The 17,694-nt window shown below is 49.4% G+C and overlaps 1 protein-coding gene across 1 annotated transcript in view; it reads left to right on the top strand.

The window, feature by feature from the left end:
* The first annotated feature begins 2,054 nt into the window (after positions 1-2,054).
* MB21D2 (Mab-21 domain containing 2) overlaps positions 2,055-17,694 on the top strand; it is a 129,154-nt gene continuing 113,514 nt past the window's right edge. Inside the window, exon 1 of the mRNA XM_069727125.1 lies at positions 2,055-2,593. Coding sequence (XP_069583226.1) covers positions 2,389-2,593 — 205 coding nt within the window. The 5' untranslated portion in view covers positions 2,055-2,388. The remainder of the gene's footprint in view (positions 2,594-17,694) is intronic.

The following is a 17,694-nucleotide window of genomic DNA, read 5'->3' as shown; positions in this document are numbered from 1 at the left end:
GTGCTAGGCCCTTTCGAATTTTATGAGATCCCCAACTTTCGAGATATCTTCGACCCTAGAGGTCCCAGGTGGTAGATATTGTCGTCATGTCTATAGAGATGAAACATGGCCTAGATAGCACCATCCAATGGACAGCTATTAAGTTGGAGGGGTGAGAATGGCCTTACAGTGATGTGAGTGAATGCGATATATGCGTCGCTACAATGTCAAATATGTATATTGCCTAAATCTCGGATTATTGCAAACCCCTATATTCGTGCCTGTCCACTGGCTCCGAAACGTCTAAGAACATTGTTTGATCACATGAAGCCCTATCCCTGGGGAAAGGTACTTCTCCGCCTCTGCGTAATAAAGAGATCTCAACCTTATTGTCTTCTTCCTAACAAATCTCCCTGCTGTAATTATCTGGTAACTGCAGGAGGCCCATCCTTCAATGGTGGTTGAATTGTTCTTTTTGTTTGTCTGTATGGATTTTTATTTTTCTCTATGATGCTTATCAAAACATCGGACAATATTTTTATGGACACATTAGAAAACCATAGTAAAATATTATGCGTATAAGTGATCCATTTCTACAGCTCATAATTCTGATATGAAGACATCATCTGTATTCACTATAAACTGTAAAATGATAACTGTCAGAATAAGCTGCATAAGTTTCTTTACCTTAAAAAAAAATCATGATTGCATTACATTTTTTTTAAAACAGACAGGGAATAAAGTGCCCTCTTTTTATGGACTGTCCTGGAGTTTCTGGACGGCTGGGAACCTTGGCTGTAGAGCAATTTGTTTTGTAAGGTTATGTGGATATTTGCTCTAGCTCCTTGGTGACCATTTCCTAGAACATCCCAATGTGGCAGCGGCCCCTCCTGGAGGCATCCTTGTGCTTTCTAACTTCAGACCTGTAAAGGGCCTTTCCCCTCCTGTCCCCATTCTCCTGTGTGTTATACAAGGGTCACACATTTTTGCACTGCTACCCCTTATCCTCCCACTTCTACCTTGTGATGGACCAACCTGTCGGAGATCTGTCTCCATGATGGTTATCCCCCATATCTGTGCATGCCTTGTTTTCCTTTAAAACAAGTCTGTTAAATCAAGGATTGACAAGTCACCATTTCTGTATTTATCACCCACTCCTGGTTTTGGCTTACACACACTGAGGAAAAATACTGACCAAATACTGATAGTGTGAATGTGGCCTAATTCATATGCGAACTCGGCTTCAGGAAAATGGCCGCCGCGATCTCCATCTGCGCACGCGCGGCATCCCGCGGCCATTTTCCTGAAGCCCCGGGCAGCAGAGAACTCCATATGCGCACGCGCAGCCTCAGGAAGATGGCCGCCCCCACAGATCACCAGGGAAATAGCGCCGATCGCGCGTTTTTTCTTCGCCTGCGCAGTGGATTCAGAAGTTGGGCATGTGCAAACCACTACGCCACCAACGGAAATGTATGCAAGATCTGGGGGAAGAAACAGCCATGTCGCCACGCCCATCTGACCAGACCAGCCTGATTGACAGGCGAAAACGGCAACTTTGGTAAGTTATTTCGGCAGCATAGGTGGGGAATCAGGGTACACTACATACACTATAGTAACGCACCGCTCAGGCCCTATTTAACAGTATTTTTGGGGTGACAGGTTCCCTTCAAGACATGCACTACCTTATATTATACCCTGATATTAACATGTTTTACCACACAATTAGAGGTCTTGAATGTATTTCTATGTAGCTACCTAGTGGGCCCCAAGAATGATTTTCTCTGGTGGGCCCAAGGTGCCCCAGTCTGACGCTGGCTCCGCCCACTGGACTCAGACATACAAGCACCAAGGATTTGGAACAATAAAATTTAAGTTTTACTGAAACTTTCTCCTCAAAACTCTCCTTCTCTCATCTCCACCTGCCCTATAAGCTCCTGCCTGGAGAGCAGACGCCATTTCCATGGCAGCTTCCCTGTAAGTAACCGGGGAGCGCCATTGCATTTATGACACAAGTGGCTCCTCAGGGGTTTATCCCCTGCACGCAGGTGCATCCCGCCCGCCATGACTGTAGCCTCACACCAGGTGGCCACAGGCTGAACACATGGAGTGCCCTAGGACCCGGCCGCCCGCACCGCCGGGTACTGGGAGCCCTCCAGACAGTGTGCCGGTGCTCGGTCCCGCCCAGGGTACACGGGCACAGAGTGCCGGGCCCGCTCCTGTGTGGCAGCTGCAGAGGAGGGGTTAGCAGCTTGTTGAATGATCTCACAGACACTCGTGTCACATTGTCTCCAGTGTGCCCGGCCTCACTCACTCCCGGCAGCCATCTCCCACTATCCCGGGGCGGGGAAGGAAGGCGGCAGCCGCAGCTCTGCTCTCATCTGATCCTGCTGCCTGACTGTGCGAGCGAAGATGGCGGCTCCCATCCCCAGCAAGCCCGGCACCGTAGGGGGAGGCAGCAAACCGGCAGCCCCGGAGCTGGACTTCAGGTCTGGAGCCCGGACCGAAGAATTAAATAAACTCATCGTGGAATTCAGCAAGCACGACCAGCGGGAGTACGACGACCAGCGAGCGCTGGAGATCCACACTGCCAAGGACTTCATCTTCTCCATGCTAGGTGAGTGGCGCCCACCTGTGCCCACCCGTGACGGCAGCCTGTGCTCCCCGCACCCCGGCACATCTGGCGCCGGTCCGCGGGCAACCGCAGCTCTGCGAGCAGACGGCCCGGCCATTGCCCAGCTATTCCTGCTCCATCATGTACCCTGGCGACACACGGGCAATCACACGGTGTCATCCCGGGGACACATGCTGGACCGTGCCCTACACACCCTGCTGCAGTCAGGTCAGGACCACGGGGATGAATCACAGCTGGCACACTGTCCGTCACCCCCCATCCAGTGTGTGCGCTGTCCGTCACCCCCCATCCAGTGTGCGCCCTGTCCGTCACCCCCCATCCAGTGTGCGCCCTGTCCGTCACCCCCCATCCAGTGTGTGCGCTGTCCGTCACCCCCCATCCAGTGTGTGCGCTGTCCGTCACCCCCCATCCAGTGTGTGCGCTGTCCGTCACCCCCCATCCAGTGTGTGCGCTGTCCGTCACCCCCCATCCAGTGTGTGCGCTGTCCGTCACCCCCCATCCAGTGTGTGCGCTGTCCGTCACCCCCCATCCAGTGTGCGCCCTGTCCGTCACCCCCCATCCAGTGTGTGCGCTGTCTGTCACCTCCCAATCCAGTGTGCCCCCTGTCCGTCACCCCCCATCCAGTGTGCGCCCTGTCCGTCACCCCCCATCCAGTGTGTGCGCTGTCCGTCACCCCCCATCCAGTGTGTGCGCTGTCCGTCACCCCCCATCCAGTGTGCGCCCTGTCCGTCACCCCCCATCCAGTGTGTGCGCTGTCTGTCACCTCCCAATCCAGTGTGCCCCCTGTCCGTCACCCCCCATCCAGTGTGCGCCCTGTCCGTCACCCCCCATCCAGTGTGCGCGCTGTCCGTCACCCCCCATCCAGTGTGCGCGCTGTCCGTCATCTGCCATCCAGTGTGTGCGCTGTCCGTAATCTGCCATCCAGTGAGCGCGCTGTCCGTCACCCCCCATCCAGTGTGCGCGCTGTCCGTCACCCCCCATCCAGTGTGCGCGCTGTCCGTCATCTGCCATCCAGTGTGTGCGCTGTCCGTAATCTGCCATCCAGTGAGCGCGCTGTCCGTCACCCCCCATCCAGTGTGTGCGCGCGCTGTCCGTCACCCGCCATCCAGTGTGCGCGCTGTCCGTCACCCCCCCATCCAGTGTGTGCGCTGTCCGTAATCTGCCATCCAGTGTGCGCGCTGTCCGTCGCCCCCATCCAGTGTGCGCGCTGTCCGTCGCCCCCCATCCAGTGTGTGCGCTGTCCGTCGCCCCCCATCCAGTGTGTGCGCGCGCTGTCCGTCGCCCCCCATCCAGTGTGTGCGCTCGCTGTCCGTCGCCCCCCATCCAGTGTGTGCGCTCGCTGTCCGTCGCCCCCCATCCAGTGTGTGCGCTCGCTGTCCGTCGCCCCCCATCCAGTGTGTGCGCTCGCTGTCCGTCGCCCCCCATCCAGTGTTTGTGTGTGTGCGCGCGCGCTGTTCGTCGCCCCCCATCCAGTGTGTGCGCGTGCCCGCGCGCGCTGTCCGTCGCCCCCCCATCCAGTGTGTGTGTGTGTGTGTGTGCGCGCGCTGTTCGTCGCCCCCCATCCAGTGTGTGCGCGCGCGCGCGCTGTCCGTCGCCCCCCCCATCCAGTGTGTGTGCGCGCTGTCCGTCGCCCCCCCATCCAGTTATTTGCCTCGTAATGAATTTGGCACATATTTCGTCCGCCCAAGTGCCAGGAAATGTTCTCGGGTTATGTGTGGGCTCTGTTTCTTTTCTATAGTATAGTTAATGTGTTGACGTGTGAGGTCACAGTAACGTCAGGCTCCACCCAGTTTTCATAAAACGCCAAAAGTCACAACTATACGTAGCACAAAAGTGTATGACGTCAGTTTCATGGTGTAAAAAGTATAATGAATCCTGTCCTAAGAGTGAAGCAATAATTCTAAAGAAGTGATAAGTAATGTACAATGTTTGTTGTAAAGCTCAAATACAGCAACGAAGGCATCTTTCCTTTCCCCTCAATTCTTTTTTTTTTTTTTTTTTAACCACGTTTTCCCTCCCTCGCTTTTCGTTCCTACACTTCTCTCTCTTGTCCCCCTTTCCCCTCACTTCTCTCTCTTGTCCCCCTTTCCCCTCACTTCTCTCTCTCTCTTGTTCCCCTTTCCCCTCACGTCTCTTGTTCCCCTTTCCCCTCGCGTCTCTCTTGTCCCCCTTTCCCCTCGTCTCTCTTTTGTCCCCCTTTCCCCTCGTCTCTCTTTTGTCCCCCTTTCCCCCTCGCGTCTCTCTTTTGTCCCCCTTTCCCCCTCGCGTCTTTTGTCCCCCTTTCCCCCTCGCGTCTCTCTCTTTTGTCCCCCTTTCCCCCTCGCGTCTCTCTTTTGTCCCCCTTTCCCCCTCGCGTCTCTCTCTTGTCCCCCTTTCCCCCTCGCGTCTCTCTTTTGTCCCCCTTTCCCCCTCGCGTCTTTTGTCCCCCTTTCCCCCTCGCGTCTTTTGTCCCCCTTTCCCCCTCGCGTCTCTCTCTTTTGTCCCCCTTTCCCCCTCGCGTCTCTCTCTTGTCCCCCTTTCCCCCTCGCGTCTCTCTCTTGTCCCCCTTTCCCCCTCGCGTCTCTCTCTTTTGTCCCCCTTTCCCACCTCGCGTCTCTCTCTTTTGTCCCCCTTTCCCACCTCGCGTCTCTCTCTTTTGTCCCCCTTTCCCACCTCGCGTCTCTCTCTTTTGTCCCCCTTTCCCACCTCGCGTCTCTCTCTTTTGTCCCCCTTTCCCACCTCGCGTCTCTCTCTTTTGTCCCCCTTTCCCACCTCGCGTCTCTCTCTTTTGTCCCCCTTTTGCTTTCCCCACAATGCTTACTTTTTCCCCCTTTCCCCTCATTTGTTTATTCCCGGAGTTATGTTGGCCCAGTTTTATTGCTGAGACTTGAAGGATCTGCATACCTTCTTCAGTATTTTCTTGCCTGCAGGAAAGGTGTGGCATTCTTACTTGTAGGAGTGACAACCTGTGCCATTACCCATTAGCTTTCAGTGTTTCCGGCTATTAGTTACGTACTCTCATTCAGTGATGAGCATCTACTGTGGAGCGCTTTGTAAAGTGCTGCCATTACACTGGAGTTTTGCTAATATGTTCCGCTTTTACTGTTCATGTCACAAACCCCGCAGATTTGCGCCCCATTTGCTTATGTTCTTAGAGGCTGCTATTCATGTGATGTTGCCTGCTACTAGCACTTGTGTTACATATGAGCAGCTGTCACCATGTACACTGGGAAGTATATAATAACCCTTTGTCACAACTTGTATCGAAGTCTGAACATGAAGCTTTGAGTAAATCTCCTTATGGGTATTCTGTATAACTGAATTTATCATTTAAAAGGGGTTTTTCCTGCAGTAAATGTTGACGGCTGGGAACCTCTTTATCAGTAGAAGGGGATATCTGAGCAACACACCGATGAAAAGCTTTATTGGAGTGATGGTAGAGCATACACCCTGCCATTTTCTTCATTGGTTTCTATCAGACCCATAGAAATCCACAGTACTTACAGTGGCTTGCGAAAGTATTCACCCCCTTGGCATTTTTCATGTTCTCAATTGGATTAAGGTCTGAGCTTTGACTAGGTCACTCCAAAACATTTACACTTTTCTCCTTAAAGGGAACCTGTCACCCCGTTTTTTGAGATTGAGCTATAAATACTGTTAAATAGGGCCTGCGCTGTGTGTTCCTATAGTGTATGTAGTGTACCCCGATTCCCCATGTATGCTGAGAAATAACTTACCAAAGTCGCCGTTTTCGCCTGTCAATCAGGCTGGTCAGGTCGGGAGGGCGTGGTGACATCGCTGGTTCTTCCTCAGCTTTACGTTGGTGGCGTAGTGGTGAAGACACAGCGCGCGATCTGCGCTGTCATCCCTTTCGTCGGTGGGGGCGGCCATCTTCCTGGGGCCGCGCGTGCGCAGATCGAGTGCTCTGCTGCACGGGGCTTCAGGAAAATGGCCGCGGGATGCCGCTCGTGCGCATTAGAGATCGCGGCGGCCATTTTCCCAAAGCCGAGATGCAAACTCGGCTTTGGGAAAATGGCCGCCGCGATCTCTAATGCGCACGCGCGGCATCCCGCGGCCATTTTCCTGAAGCCCCGTGCAGCAGAGCACTCGATCTGCGCACGCGCGGCCCCAGGAAGATGGCCGCCCCCACCGACGAAAGGGATGACAGCGCAGATCGCGCGCTGTGTCTTCACCACTACGCCACTACGCCACTACGCCACCAACGTAAAGCTGAGGAAGAACCAGCGATGTCACCACGCCCTCCCGACCTGACCAGCCTGATTGACAGGCGAAAACGGCGACTTTGGTAAGTTATTTCTCAGCATACATGGGGAATCGGGGTACACTACATACACTGCCGTCAAAGCAGTATGCTTTGGGTCATTGTCTCATTGGAAGGTGAACCTCCTTCCCAGTCTTAAATCACTGACAGACCGAAACAGGTTTTGCTCAAGAATATTCCTGTATTTCGCACCATCCATCTTCCCCTCGACTCAAACCATTTTCCCTGTCCCTGCTGCCGAAAAACATCCCCATTGCATGATGCTGCCACCACCATGTTTCACTGTGGGGATTGTTTTCTTGGGTGATGAGCTATGTTGGTTTGCTTCGAGACATAGTGTTTACCTTGTTGGCCAAAAAGTTCAGTTTTGGTCTTCTCTGACCACAGCACCTTCCTCCATACATTTGGGGAGGTTTCCTCGTGTCTTTTGGCAAACTCAAAACAAGCCTTACAATTTTTGTGTGCAAGTAAAGGCTTTTTTTCTGCCCACTCTTCCATAAAGGCCACCTCTATAGAGTGTATGGCTTATTGTGGTCCTATGGACAGTCACTCCAGTCTCAGTTGGGAACTCTGGAGCTCCTTCAGGGTTACCTTTGGTCTCTGATCTGCCTGTCTGATTAATGCCCTCCTTTGCCGGGCTGAGAGTTTGTGTGCGAAACTCTCTTGACAGGTCTATTGTGATTCCATGTTCTTTCCATTTGATGATAATGGATTTGATGGGGATCATCAGAGATTGTGATATTTTTGTATGACCCAACCCTGACTTGTACTACTCAACAACTTTGTCCCTGACTTGTTTTGAGATCTCCTTGGTCATCATGGTGTTTGGTTCGTGGTGCCTCTTGCTTTATGGTGTTGCAGCCTCTGTGGCCTTTCAGAAAAGGTGTGTATATACTGACAGACCATGTGACATTAGATTGCACACGGGTGGGCTTCTTTTCACTAAGCATGGGACTTATTGAGGTAATTGCTTGCACCAGAAATGGCACATGGCAATTTTATTTACTTGATCCCATAAATGTAATTTATGCCTATATTTTTCTCACTTCACCAACTTGGACTATTTAGTGCTGATACATCACACTCAAATCTGATTACACAAATATAAAAACACAGGTTGTAATGTAACCAAGTAGGTAAAAAAGCAAAGGGCAACGGGGTTGTGTGTGAATACTATTGCAATCCACTGTGGTGGTGCATGCTAGACCACCACTCCAATAAAGCTTCTCCTCATGGCAGTTATGGAGTGAGTGGTTAGATGAGTCTCGGGATCCTCTATGTAAAGTGTTGTTCTCATTGGCTATCCCAACAGTCGGACCCCCATTGATCCCAAGTACAGGGGGTTCTGAAAGGATTAGTGGCTGGATTTGACTTTACAGGACTGGATAAAGCGCTGTCCTCTACTATCTCTGGCATCTCCATGGAGAATGAAGGGGGAGTCCACGCTTGTCTGGCACTCCATTTAAGCTGGGCATTTCCAATATCCAAGCCGTCTGACTGCTGGGAGTAACCCATGAATGTGGTAGTGCCACCCCCCGTCAGACTTTGGCCACCTGTCTTGCAGATAGGTGGTAAGTGACGTCTACTAGAGAAGCCGCCTATGCACAATGATGTCCCGGGGAGGAGAGGCTCTGCTGTATGTTCTTCTCTTGTTGCTGGTGCCATAGTTGCCAGCATGGGGCGCCTGGGTGGGAACATACAGTGCAGCTACTAAACAAGGCCCTACTTGTCCTTCACAGTCAGTTGTGACCTGTAAGCAGTGTTTTCTCCACCTAGTTGGAGTACAGAGGAATCACAATAGTGTGTACATTGCACACTGTCACGATTGGGCGATTTGCAGTCACACGTCTAGAGCCCCAAAACCCTCTTTAATAGGTTTACATTGGAGTCCCTTGGGCAGACAACACCGCTCTGCTACAACTACGTGTCTCGGTATGGGAAAACTGTTCTTTTCGTCTCGTTGGCTAATATAATATTTAGTCTTCAGCAGCCGAGTGGATGAAGCACGGTGAACACGTAACTGTATGTTTCTATTTAATGGTTAAAATAAGCGTTTAGAAAAATGGGTCATTCGGGCAAAATGCATGGATTTCCCTGTTCAGTAATTGACTGTCAACACAATTAGGAGCATCCGCTGTCTTTCTCATAGGATGTGGCAGGGTTTGTGCGGATGTGATTGGAAAGATCCCGTAACCTTCTGTTCTGTTACAAGTAATCAGCGCCTGCTCGTGTCCTTCCGTGGGAATCGCACTTGTCTAGGAAAGAGAAAACTGATATTGTATGTTATTCTTCCGGAGAATTATGCCAGGAGTCATGTGCTTAAGCAATTCCACGTTCTCAGAGAGGACCCGTCTCTGGAGATGAGCAGGACTCTTATCCAACCGCCATTGGCAGCATTATCTGGAAGCAGAGACCCTGATTCCAGAGATGTGACACTTACCGTAGGTTACCGGGGCAACAGTTGTGATAAAATCACAGATTTCTCTGTACCAGTGCTGTAAATACTGATAACTGTATAACCCCACTCACACAACTGATTGGCTGCTTTCTGTGTACCCTGTGCATAGGCAGAAATCTTCTAATCAGTGCTCAGGGCATGATAGGACTAGGAGGCACAAGACACTTAGGCCATGTTCACACGTTCCTGATTTCCCTGCTGGTTTTTCTGCACTAAAAACCGCAGCTCTTGGCAGAAAACGCAGGTGCGTTTTTTGGTGCGTTTTTTGATGCGGTTTTTAGTGCAGTTTTTTATGCAGTTTTCTCTGCAGAGTCTGTGTGTTTTCTAGGAAGTTTTTTTTAGGGTTAAAATGGCTGAAAATACCCTAACCCTACCCCTAACCCTACCACTACCCCTAACCCTACCCCTAACCCTAACCCTAACCCTACCCCTAGTTCTAACTGTAGTGGGGGAAAAAAAAAAAATTCTTTATTTTATTATTGTTACTACATATGGGGGTGATAAAGGGGGGGGCATTTACCTTTTTTTTATTTTGATCACTTTGAGGTTATCACAGTGATCAAGATGTGCCTGGAACGAATCTGCCGGCCGGCAGATTCGGCGGGCGCACCGCGCATGCGCCCGCCATTTTGGAAGATGGCGGCGCCCAGGGAGAAGACGGCCGGACGGACACCGGGAGGCCCGGTAAGTATAAGGGGGGGGAGATTAGGGCACGGGGGGGGCATCGGAGCATGGGGAGGTGGGATTGGGGCACGGGGGGGCAGCCACACTCCGCCCACGCACTTCCTGCTGCAGCGGTTCTGCACCACAAACCGCAGAAAACCCGCAGATATTTTTTTCGTCTGCGGGTTTTACTGCGGGTTTGACCTCACAATGGAGGTCAATGGGTGCAGAACCGCTGCAGTTCCGCAAAAAGAAGTGACATGGTACTTCTTTTTTACCGCAGCTATTCAGCGCGGCTTTTTTCGCGATTTTCCGCAATGTGGGCACAGCAGTTCCTGTTTTCCATAGGGTACATTGTAATGTACCCTGCATGGAAAACAGCTGCGGACCCGCAGCGGCAAAATCGCGGCGGTTCCGCATTAAAAAAAGGATTGTATGAACATGGCCTTAAGGTACCGTCACATTAAGCGACGCTGCAGCGATCTAGACAACGATCCCGATCGCTGCAGCGTCGCTGTGTGGTCGCTAGAGAGCTGTCACACAGACAGCTCTCCAGCGACCAACGATGCCGATCTCCTGGTAACCAGGGTAAACATCGGGTTACTAAGCGCAGGGCCGTGCTTAAGAACCTGATGTTTACCCTGGTTACCAGCGTAAACGTAAAAAAACCAAACACTACATACTTACATTCTGGTGTCTGTCCCCCGGCGCTGTGCTTCTCTGCACTGTTAGCGCCAGCCAGCCGTAAAGCAGAGTGGTGACGTCACCGCTGTGCTTTACGGCTGGCCGGCGCTCACAGCCAGTGCAGGAAAGCACAGCGCCGGGGACAGACACCGGAATGTAAGTATGTAGTGTTTGTTTTTTTACGTTTACGCTGGTAACCAGGGTAAACATCGGGTTCCTAAGCACGGCCCTGCGCTTAGTAACCCGATGTTTACCCTGGTTACCAGTGAAGACATCGCTGAATCGGCATCACACACGCCGATTCAGCGATGTCTGCGGGAGATCCAGCGACGAAATAAAGTTCTGGACTTTCTGCTCCGACCAACGATGGCACAGCAGGATCCTGATCGCTGCTGTCTGTCAAACTGAACGATATTGCTAGCCAGGACGCTGCAACGTCACGGATCGCTAGCGATATCGTTCAGTGTGAAGGTATCTTTAGTTCTCTAGTAATAATTTTTTTTGCTGATAAGACACTATTTTTTTTTTTTTGAAACAGCAATATACAGCCTAGTAAGTGAGACATCACTGCAATCAGGGTTTCAGCCCCTATACTATGCTGCTCTTGGATTGCATATGAAATCTGCTGACAGATTCCCTTTACTATGTTTTTTATTCATTTAAATCCCTGCTTATTCTGAGTTTAGGAGTGCAGTAGGTGGTCCTGTTCATTGCCCACTTTGTGTATGATTTCATGCACTCTCAGTGAGTCGGACCGCCCACTGGACACCTAAGGCCAGAAATAATGTAATGAATAAAATACATGTTTTGTGGGAAAATATTCCGTACAATATGGCAATCTGCTCCGCTCTTGTTTCTCTGACTTGCTGTACATGTCCGGTTTGATATAAACCTCATCTAGTAGAGTTTGCATAGCTTTATCCTGAATCCTGTCCCATCCAGGAATAATGTTTGGACACACATGGTGCTGGTGATGTCTGAGCAGCCCACCTCTCCCTGTATACTAGAACATGCAGAGATTGGAATCGCCACGGAATATCTTCTAGATGCAAAAGTCGATGACTTGGTTTCATGTATAGGTTGTGGCATGTCCTGAGAATCCTGTCTCGGCACGTTGTCTGCCCCGAGAATCTGATTACATGATGTCTGGATTATAAATGCTTAGCTTCCAGCAAAATACAAAAATACATAAAGATAACCCATGGAGATACAATATATCTCTTATATAGAGAAGCCATGGAAATAGTGCTGGAACTCCACAGGGTGCACTGTCTCCGCGCTGCTGCTTCTTTTCTTTCTCTTTGGCCTGAAGGCTAAGTACACACATGGGTGCCCACTGTGGGGTGCATGCAGTCAATAGGTGTGCACCTAGTGGTTGCCAGTAATGATGGGTGCTTAGTAGTGATGAGCGACTGTGCTCTAATAAGGTGTTATATGATGTCATCTTTAGAACCGCAGTGAGGCGCACAGTTGCAGGGACTAATGTATTTTTTGAGCTCGGTTAGCACACGAGCATGCTCATATAACACCTTATCCGAGCACGGTCGCTCATCACTAATTCGGCATCCGTCCACTATAGGGGTCCATTGCATAAAGGAAAAGCAGAGTATACCACAAGGTCCACGTTTCTTTGCAGTGGCCCACTGCCCACAGTAAACTATATGCAGATGCATACCTGTCAGATGGAGGCTGAAGGAGCACACTTCTTGACCCTGCCTTAAATGGGGGCCCATGGGATTATTCTGGAATATGTTGGGGGCAATCCCCTGCGGTCTAGGCGCCATGCTTCATCAGTGTGCACCCTTGGTTCTGCACGGTGACGTATGTTCTTCAGCATGGCCAGCAGAGTGATTGTGAAGGCTCATGTTCTCGGTAGTCCATACTGTTGCCGTACTGCGGGCCATGGATTTCTATGATGTAGGTGCATCAGCTGCAACATCTACTTCGTGTCCAAGCAGCTCATTGATAGTATCAGGGTTAGGCTTCTTTCACACTAACGTCGGAATCTCCCCGTCGCAATGCGTCGGGGAGAGATTCCGACGCTAGCGTTTAGCGCATTGCACAATGGAGGCAGCGGATGCATTTCTCCGGCGCATCCGCTGCCCCATTGTAAGGTGCGGGGAGGTGGGGGCGGAGTTCCGGCCGCGCATGCGCGGTCGGAAAAAGCGGTCCGTCAGGAGCAAAAAACGTTACATGTAGCGTTTTTTGCTCCCGACGGTCCGCAGAAGCACGACGCATCCGTCGCTTGACGGATGCGACGTGTGGCAATCCGTCGCAAATGCGTCGTCAATACAAGTCTATGGGGAAAAAACGCATCCTGCAAGCACTTTTGCAGGATGCGTTTTTTCTGCAAAACGACGCATTGTGACGGATTGCAGAAAATGCTAGTGTGAAAGTAGCCTTAGTAAAGACGGCTGCCTGTTTTTCTTAATGGCCAATTAAATGTTTATTTCTAGTGAATGGGGGGGATGAAATAAATCAAGGGGGTTAGTAATAGATGAAGTGTGGGTCAGGTAAGTGTGGAGGTCTTCTAGAAGATAGACACTTTGCATGGATGTCTTTGATGGAGGTAGTAAGTTATCCAAGAAAGCAGGTGGCTCTTAGGTCTCATTCACATGTCGGACCGTACAAGAATAATGGCGGCCTTTCATTAGTGTTTTTGGTTTGCTTTTCACCAGAGTATGATCAGTGTGTTGGTTTTTTTTATTATCAGTGTTTCATATAGTTTTTTTTTGTATGGGGGAAAAATATGGACATTTCTGAAACGTCTAGCCTGTGAAAAATAGACGGCTGGCATCCAAGCGCTGTCTGATTTGTAGTAATTCATTGTTTTAATGTAATAATAATCTTTCTTTTTAGATAGCGCTAACATATTCCACAGCGCTTTACAGTTTTGCACCCATTATCATGTATCTATATGTACTTCGTTCGGACATGTCTCAGTGCTTGTGTGGACCGACGTGTACCCATTATAGTCTCTGAATAAGCCCTTAGGGTATGTTTCCACGTTCAGGAAACGCTGCGTTTTTGACGCTGCGTTTTTCCGCAGCGTCAAAAACGCAGCGTCCAGATGTTGCAGCATAGTGGAAGGGATTTAATGAAATCCCGTGTACACTATGCAGGAAAAAACGCATGCGTCTTTGCTGCGAAAACGCACATGCGGTGCGTTTTTTCAGAACGCAGCATGTTGCTACAATGAGCAAAACACGCAAGACCACGCAGGTGACCTGCCAGTGACCTCAGGTGCAGATTTGGTCAGGATTCTTCCTGCATAAAATCCTGACCAAATCCTGAAGCAATCCTGAACGTGGACACATACCCTTAGATATTTCATCTTAGCTGTGACTCCTACTAAACACACAGGCTAATCTGTGACAACCCAGCTGCTTTCCTTGATGTTCTACCCAAGACTTTGCCTGTAATGTCTGTGGATATTTTTGCTTATTGTTTCTTTGGTACTTGGTGACTTTTGTCCTTCAGTACAATCCTATTTGCACAGATGTGATTGTTATTCCTCTTAATTTTTCTCTTTTACTCTCCGTTAACTTTGCAGTTCATATTTTATTATTCAATAAAAGTATTTGATTAAAGTTGTTGCGACGGTTAATACTCCAATGATATGGGTTGTAGGTAGATACCGGTGATGAATATTTTCTTGTAAGACCCTTAATTCTGAAATGGTTCCACTTCTATGAGTTTGACTCATCGGGATATTGTCATTTTTATCGGCTCATGTATGTCCACAGTTTCTAGCAGAAAATGCTTAAAATTCCATTTATCCTCCCTAAATGTAACTTTGTTCCGTGGGCTTTATGAATACACAGGAATTAACCAGTAAATCTCCAGGGTGTTGCTCTCTAGAGAAGTGACCTTTGCTGGAGGGATGGGGGTTGGTTTCTTGGGAACGTGCATTTCCAGGTATGAAAAGCCCCGTTGGCCAAGTCGCCCATGTAACCAGGGAGCCTGATATGGAATAACACTGGATGTATTCATAAATTATTAGTTTTTCTCATTAGCATTGGGTTCCTGAGTCGAGAAGTTTGGCTTCTGAAAGAGGACATTGTTTTGTTGTATGCGGGGCCATGAAATAAGGCTTGAGTAACAAGAAAGGCTAGTGTTGTGAATTAGCATAAATCACGTATTCATCAGACGAGTACAAAGCTGTTTTGGCCTAATGGGCCATTTATGATCATCATGAATATTATTTTCATTTGTGTCACTCTCCTATTTTCCAATCCAATTTCTGTTTTGAGGCCGAACTGAATGAAATCTGCGATCCTGCCGTGTGAAAGATGTATGATTGTATTAGGCTCTGGCTGTCATCGGCAGGCAGCTGGGGGCAGTATCCATGGCTCTGAAACGCTCGCATTATCCCCATGATACATGAGCCTCCTCTGTACTCTTCATTCTTTATTAAAATAAACCCATCACCCAGTAGTTGCTAGACAGCAGCGGCGGTCCTCAGGATGACTTCAAGGCTTTACGGATTGATGCTTCTTCTAAAGCAAAGTTTACAGTGGCAAATAATCCAATATTGGTTGCTATTAAATGTGTTTTCTAGATGATGTGGTCAAGTGATATGCAGCATTAACCCCGGCAGTATTGGCCTGCGTATCATACATGTCTGCCAGACTTCACACTTGTCTCTGGCTTCTGATTAACCATAATTAATAGTTTTTAACTATTTTGATATATCGTTGATACACTGTACAGTACCCATGATCCAGCGATGATTCCTAACGTTGCGCAAATCTTCTGATGAATTTTGATACCATGAAGAGAAACAATGATTCACAATCGGGATCTTGATTTTAAAGGACACTTCCACGTAACCGGGGCTGTGGAGTCGGAGTCAGCGTTGGTGTCATGGAAATTGAGGAGTCGACTCCACAGCCTTACACGTAACCCTGTATGTGCTGGTGCAAATGGTGCATTTTAAACATTACATTGTTGGCCCATCTTACGGAAATTTGTAGGTTTTGCTGCATATAATGCAATGTATATGGGTGTCTCCTGACACTCCTCTGGCTACATTAAGTACTTAAATATGTATGGGGGAGTCAGATGATTTAAGGTGACTGTTCACCTTCACTCTGTTGCCCCTCCATCAAATGAATAGGAGCTGATCTGCTGTGCTGCATGGTGCCTAATAAATAGTTTAAAGGGCATGTCCGACACTTTAATACTGATGGCCTATCCTTAGGATAGGTCTTCAATACCAGATCGGTGGGTGCTGCTCTAAGCACCCCACTGACCAGCTGTTCCTAGGGTCTTCGGCTGCCAGATGTGCTTAATAGCAGAGTGGAGCAGTACCGCTTTATTGGCAACGTAGTACTGCAGATCCATACCTAGTCACCCAGATAGGGTTGGATGTGCAGTAGCCGGCCGTGACCTGGATGTAGTTGGTGGAGCTGTCCTGTGCAGCTCCTCAGCTGATCACATCTGGAGGCCCCCAGGAGCAGCTGATAGATGGGGATGCCAAATGTCGTACCCCCCCACCGATGTAGCATTGATGACCTAGCCTAAGGATAGGCCATCAATATTAAAATACCGGACATCCCCTTTAAGGAGCACTGCTGTTACATTCTGTACCCTGTTTACATCCAACCTGCACTGGTAACAACTGATCGTTGAGGGTGCCGGTCTCAAACATCAGATAGTGGACAAGATGCTGATATACATACGGTTCATTCCCAGTTATGTCAGTAAGACCACCATTACACACTAGATATTTGTGGTCTCCTTCATGTCTTTTGTAGTGATCTAGAAAGAGAAACAAACAAAAAACCCTTTATATCTGATTGCTTTACTATCTGATGTATAGTTTGAGGCTAAAATATTAAATTAAGAAGTTTGTCCTTATTTGACTTGACTGTATAGTCGGTGGAGTAAGATATTTTTTTATCCAGAAAACGTTCTCAGCTGGGCTGTTTATATTCATTTTCACTTGTCTTTGAAGGAATCTGTAATAACTTATAGATTGGAGGGGTTTTGAGTGCTAAGACCCCCACCGATCTGTAAAGTCGCCTGTCCTGTGGATAACTTATCACCGCAGAACACCTTCATTGTCCCTCTTTCATAGATCTCTAGCTGTATAATTGCCACCGGTCTGTCATGGAGGTTTTTGGGGTGGCTTCAAATTTTAGGATTGGAAATGTTAGCATTTTACAGCATATGTTGGCATATACCGTAATGGGCTGACTGGGAGATCTTTACCTATTTCTTTCCAGACCTGACAGGAGCCGGTTTCTCCTTCTGAGGAGCAGGGCGCTCTCCTACTGAAGCTTGCACTTGAGCCATTTTATTGTCTACAAGATTCGACACGACTTTGTGTTGCCTCGAGCCCGTGATCCGTCCGTTCTCTATTTGCCAACAGCAGCATTCAGACCAGTGCCATTCCTTCCAGCCGCTCCTTCCAGCCGCTCCTTCCAGCCGCACCTTCCAGCCGCACCTTCCAGCAGCTCCTTCCAGCAGCTCCTTCCAGCCGCTCCTTCCAGCCGCTCCTTCCAGCCGCACCTTCCAGCCGCACCTTCCAGCAGCTCCTTCCAGCCGCTCCTTCCAGCAGCTCCTTCCAGCCGCTCCTTCCAGCCGCTCCTTCCAGCCGCTCCTTCCAGCCGCTCCTTCCAGCCGCTCCTTCCAGCCGCTCCTTCCAGCCGCTCCTTCCAGCTATTCCTTCCAGAAGCTCAGTTGGCCTCTTGTGAAAGTTGTCTCTAATTTTCTAGAGAAATACCTTTGGTGGCTCTCCAAGCCTTTACCACACAATATGTCAGGCTTCCAGGAATAACAAATGTGCGCCCAGGTACCTGCTGGTGGCGTCAGGTCCGACTCTCGCTAATAGCCCCGTTAGTATTCTGTGTTACTGACTGGTTAGTGACAGAAGAGGACGCCGTCTGGCATCAGGCTCTGCCAGCTGCACAACTCTTGGCTCTGCGCGTTGGCATTGGAACAGCGCTTCCTCTACTCACGGCCTCCCAAGATTTCTCTGTATGTTGTGTGATTAGTGTGATCGAAGGCAAA

The sequence above is a fragment of the Ranitomeya imitator genome, chromosome 5 (genome assembly GCF_032444005.1).
Source record: "Ranitomeya imitator isolate aRanImi1 chromosome 5, aRanImi1.pri, whole genome shotgun sequence".
NCBI lineage: Eukaryota > Metazoa > Chordata > Amphibia > Anura > Dendrobatidae > Ranitomeya > Ranitomeya imitator.
Note: the sequence above shows the minus strand (reverse complement) of the source record. Positions and strands in the feature narration are given on the sequence as shown.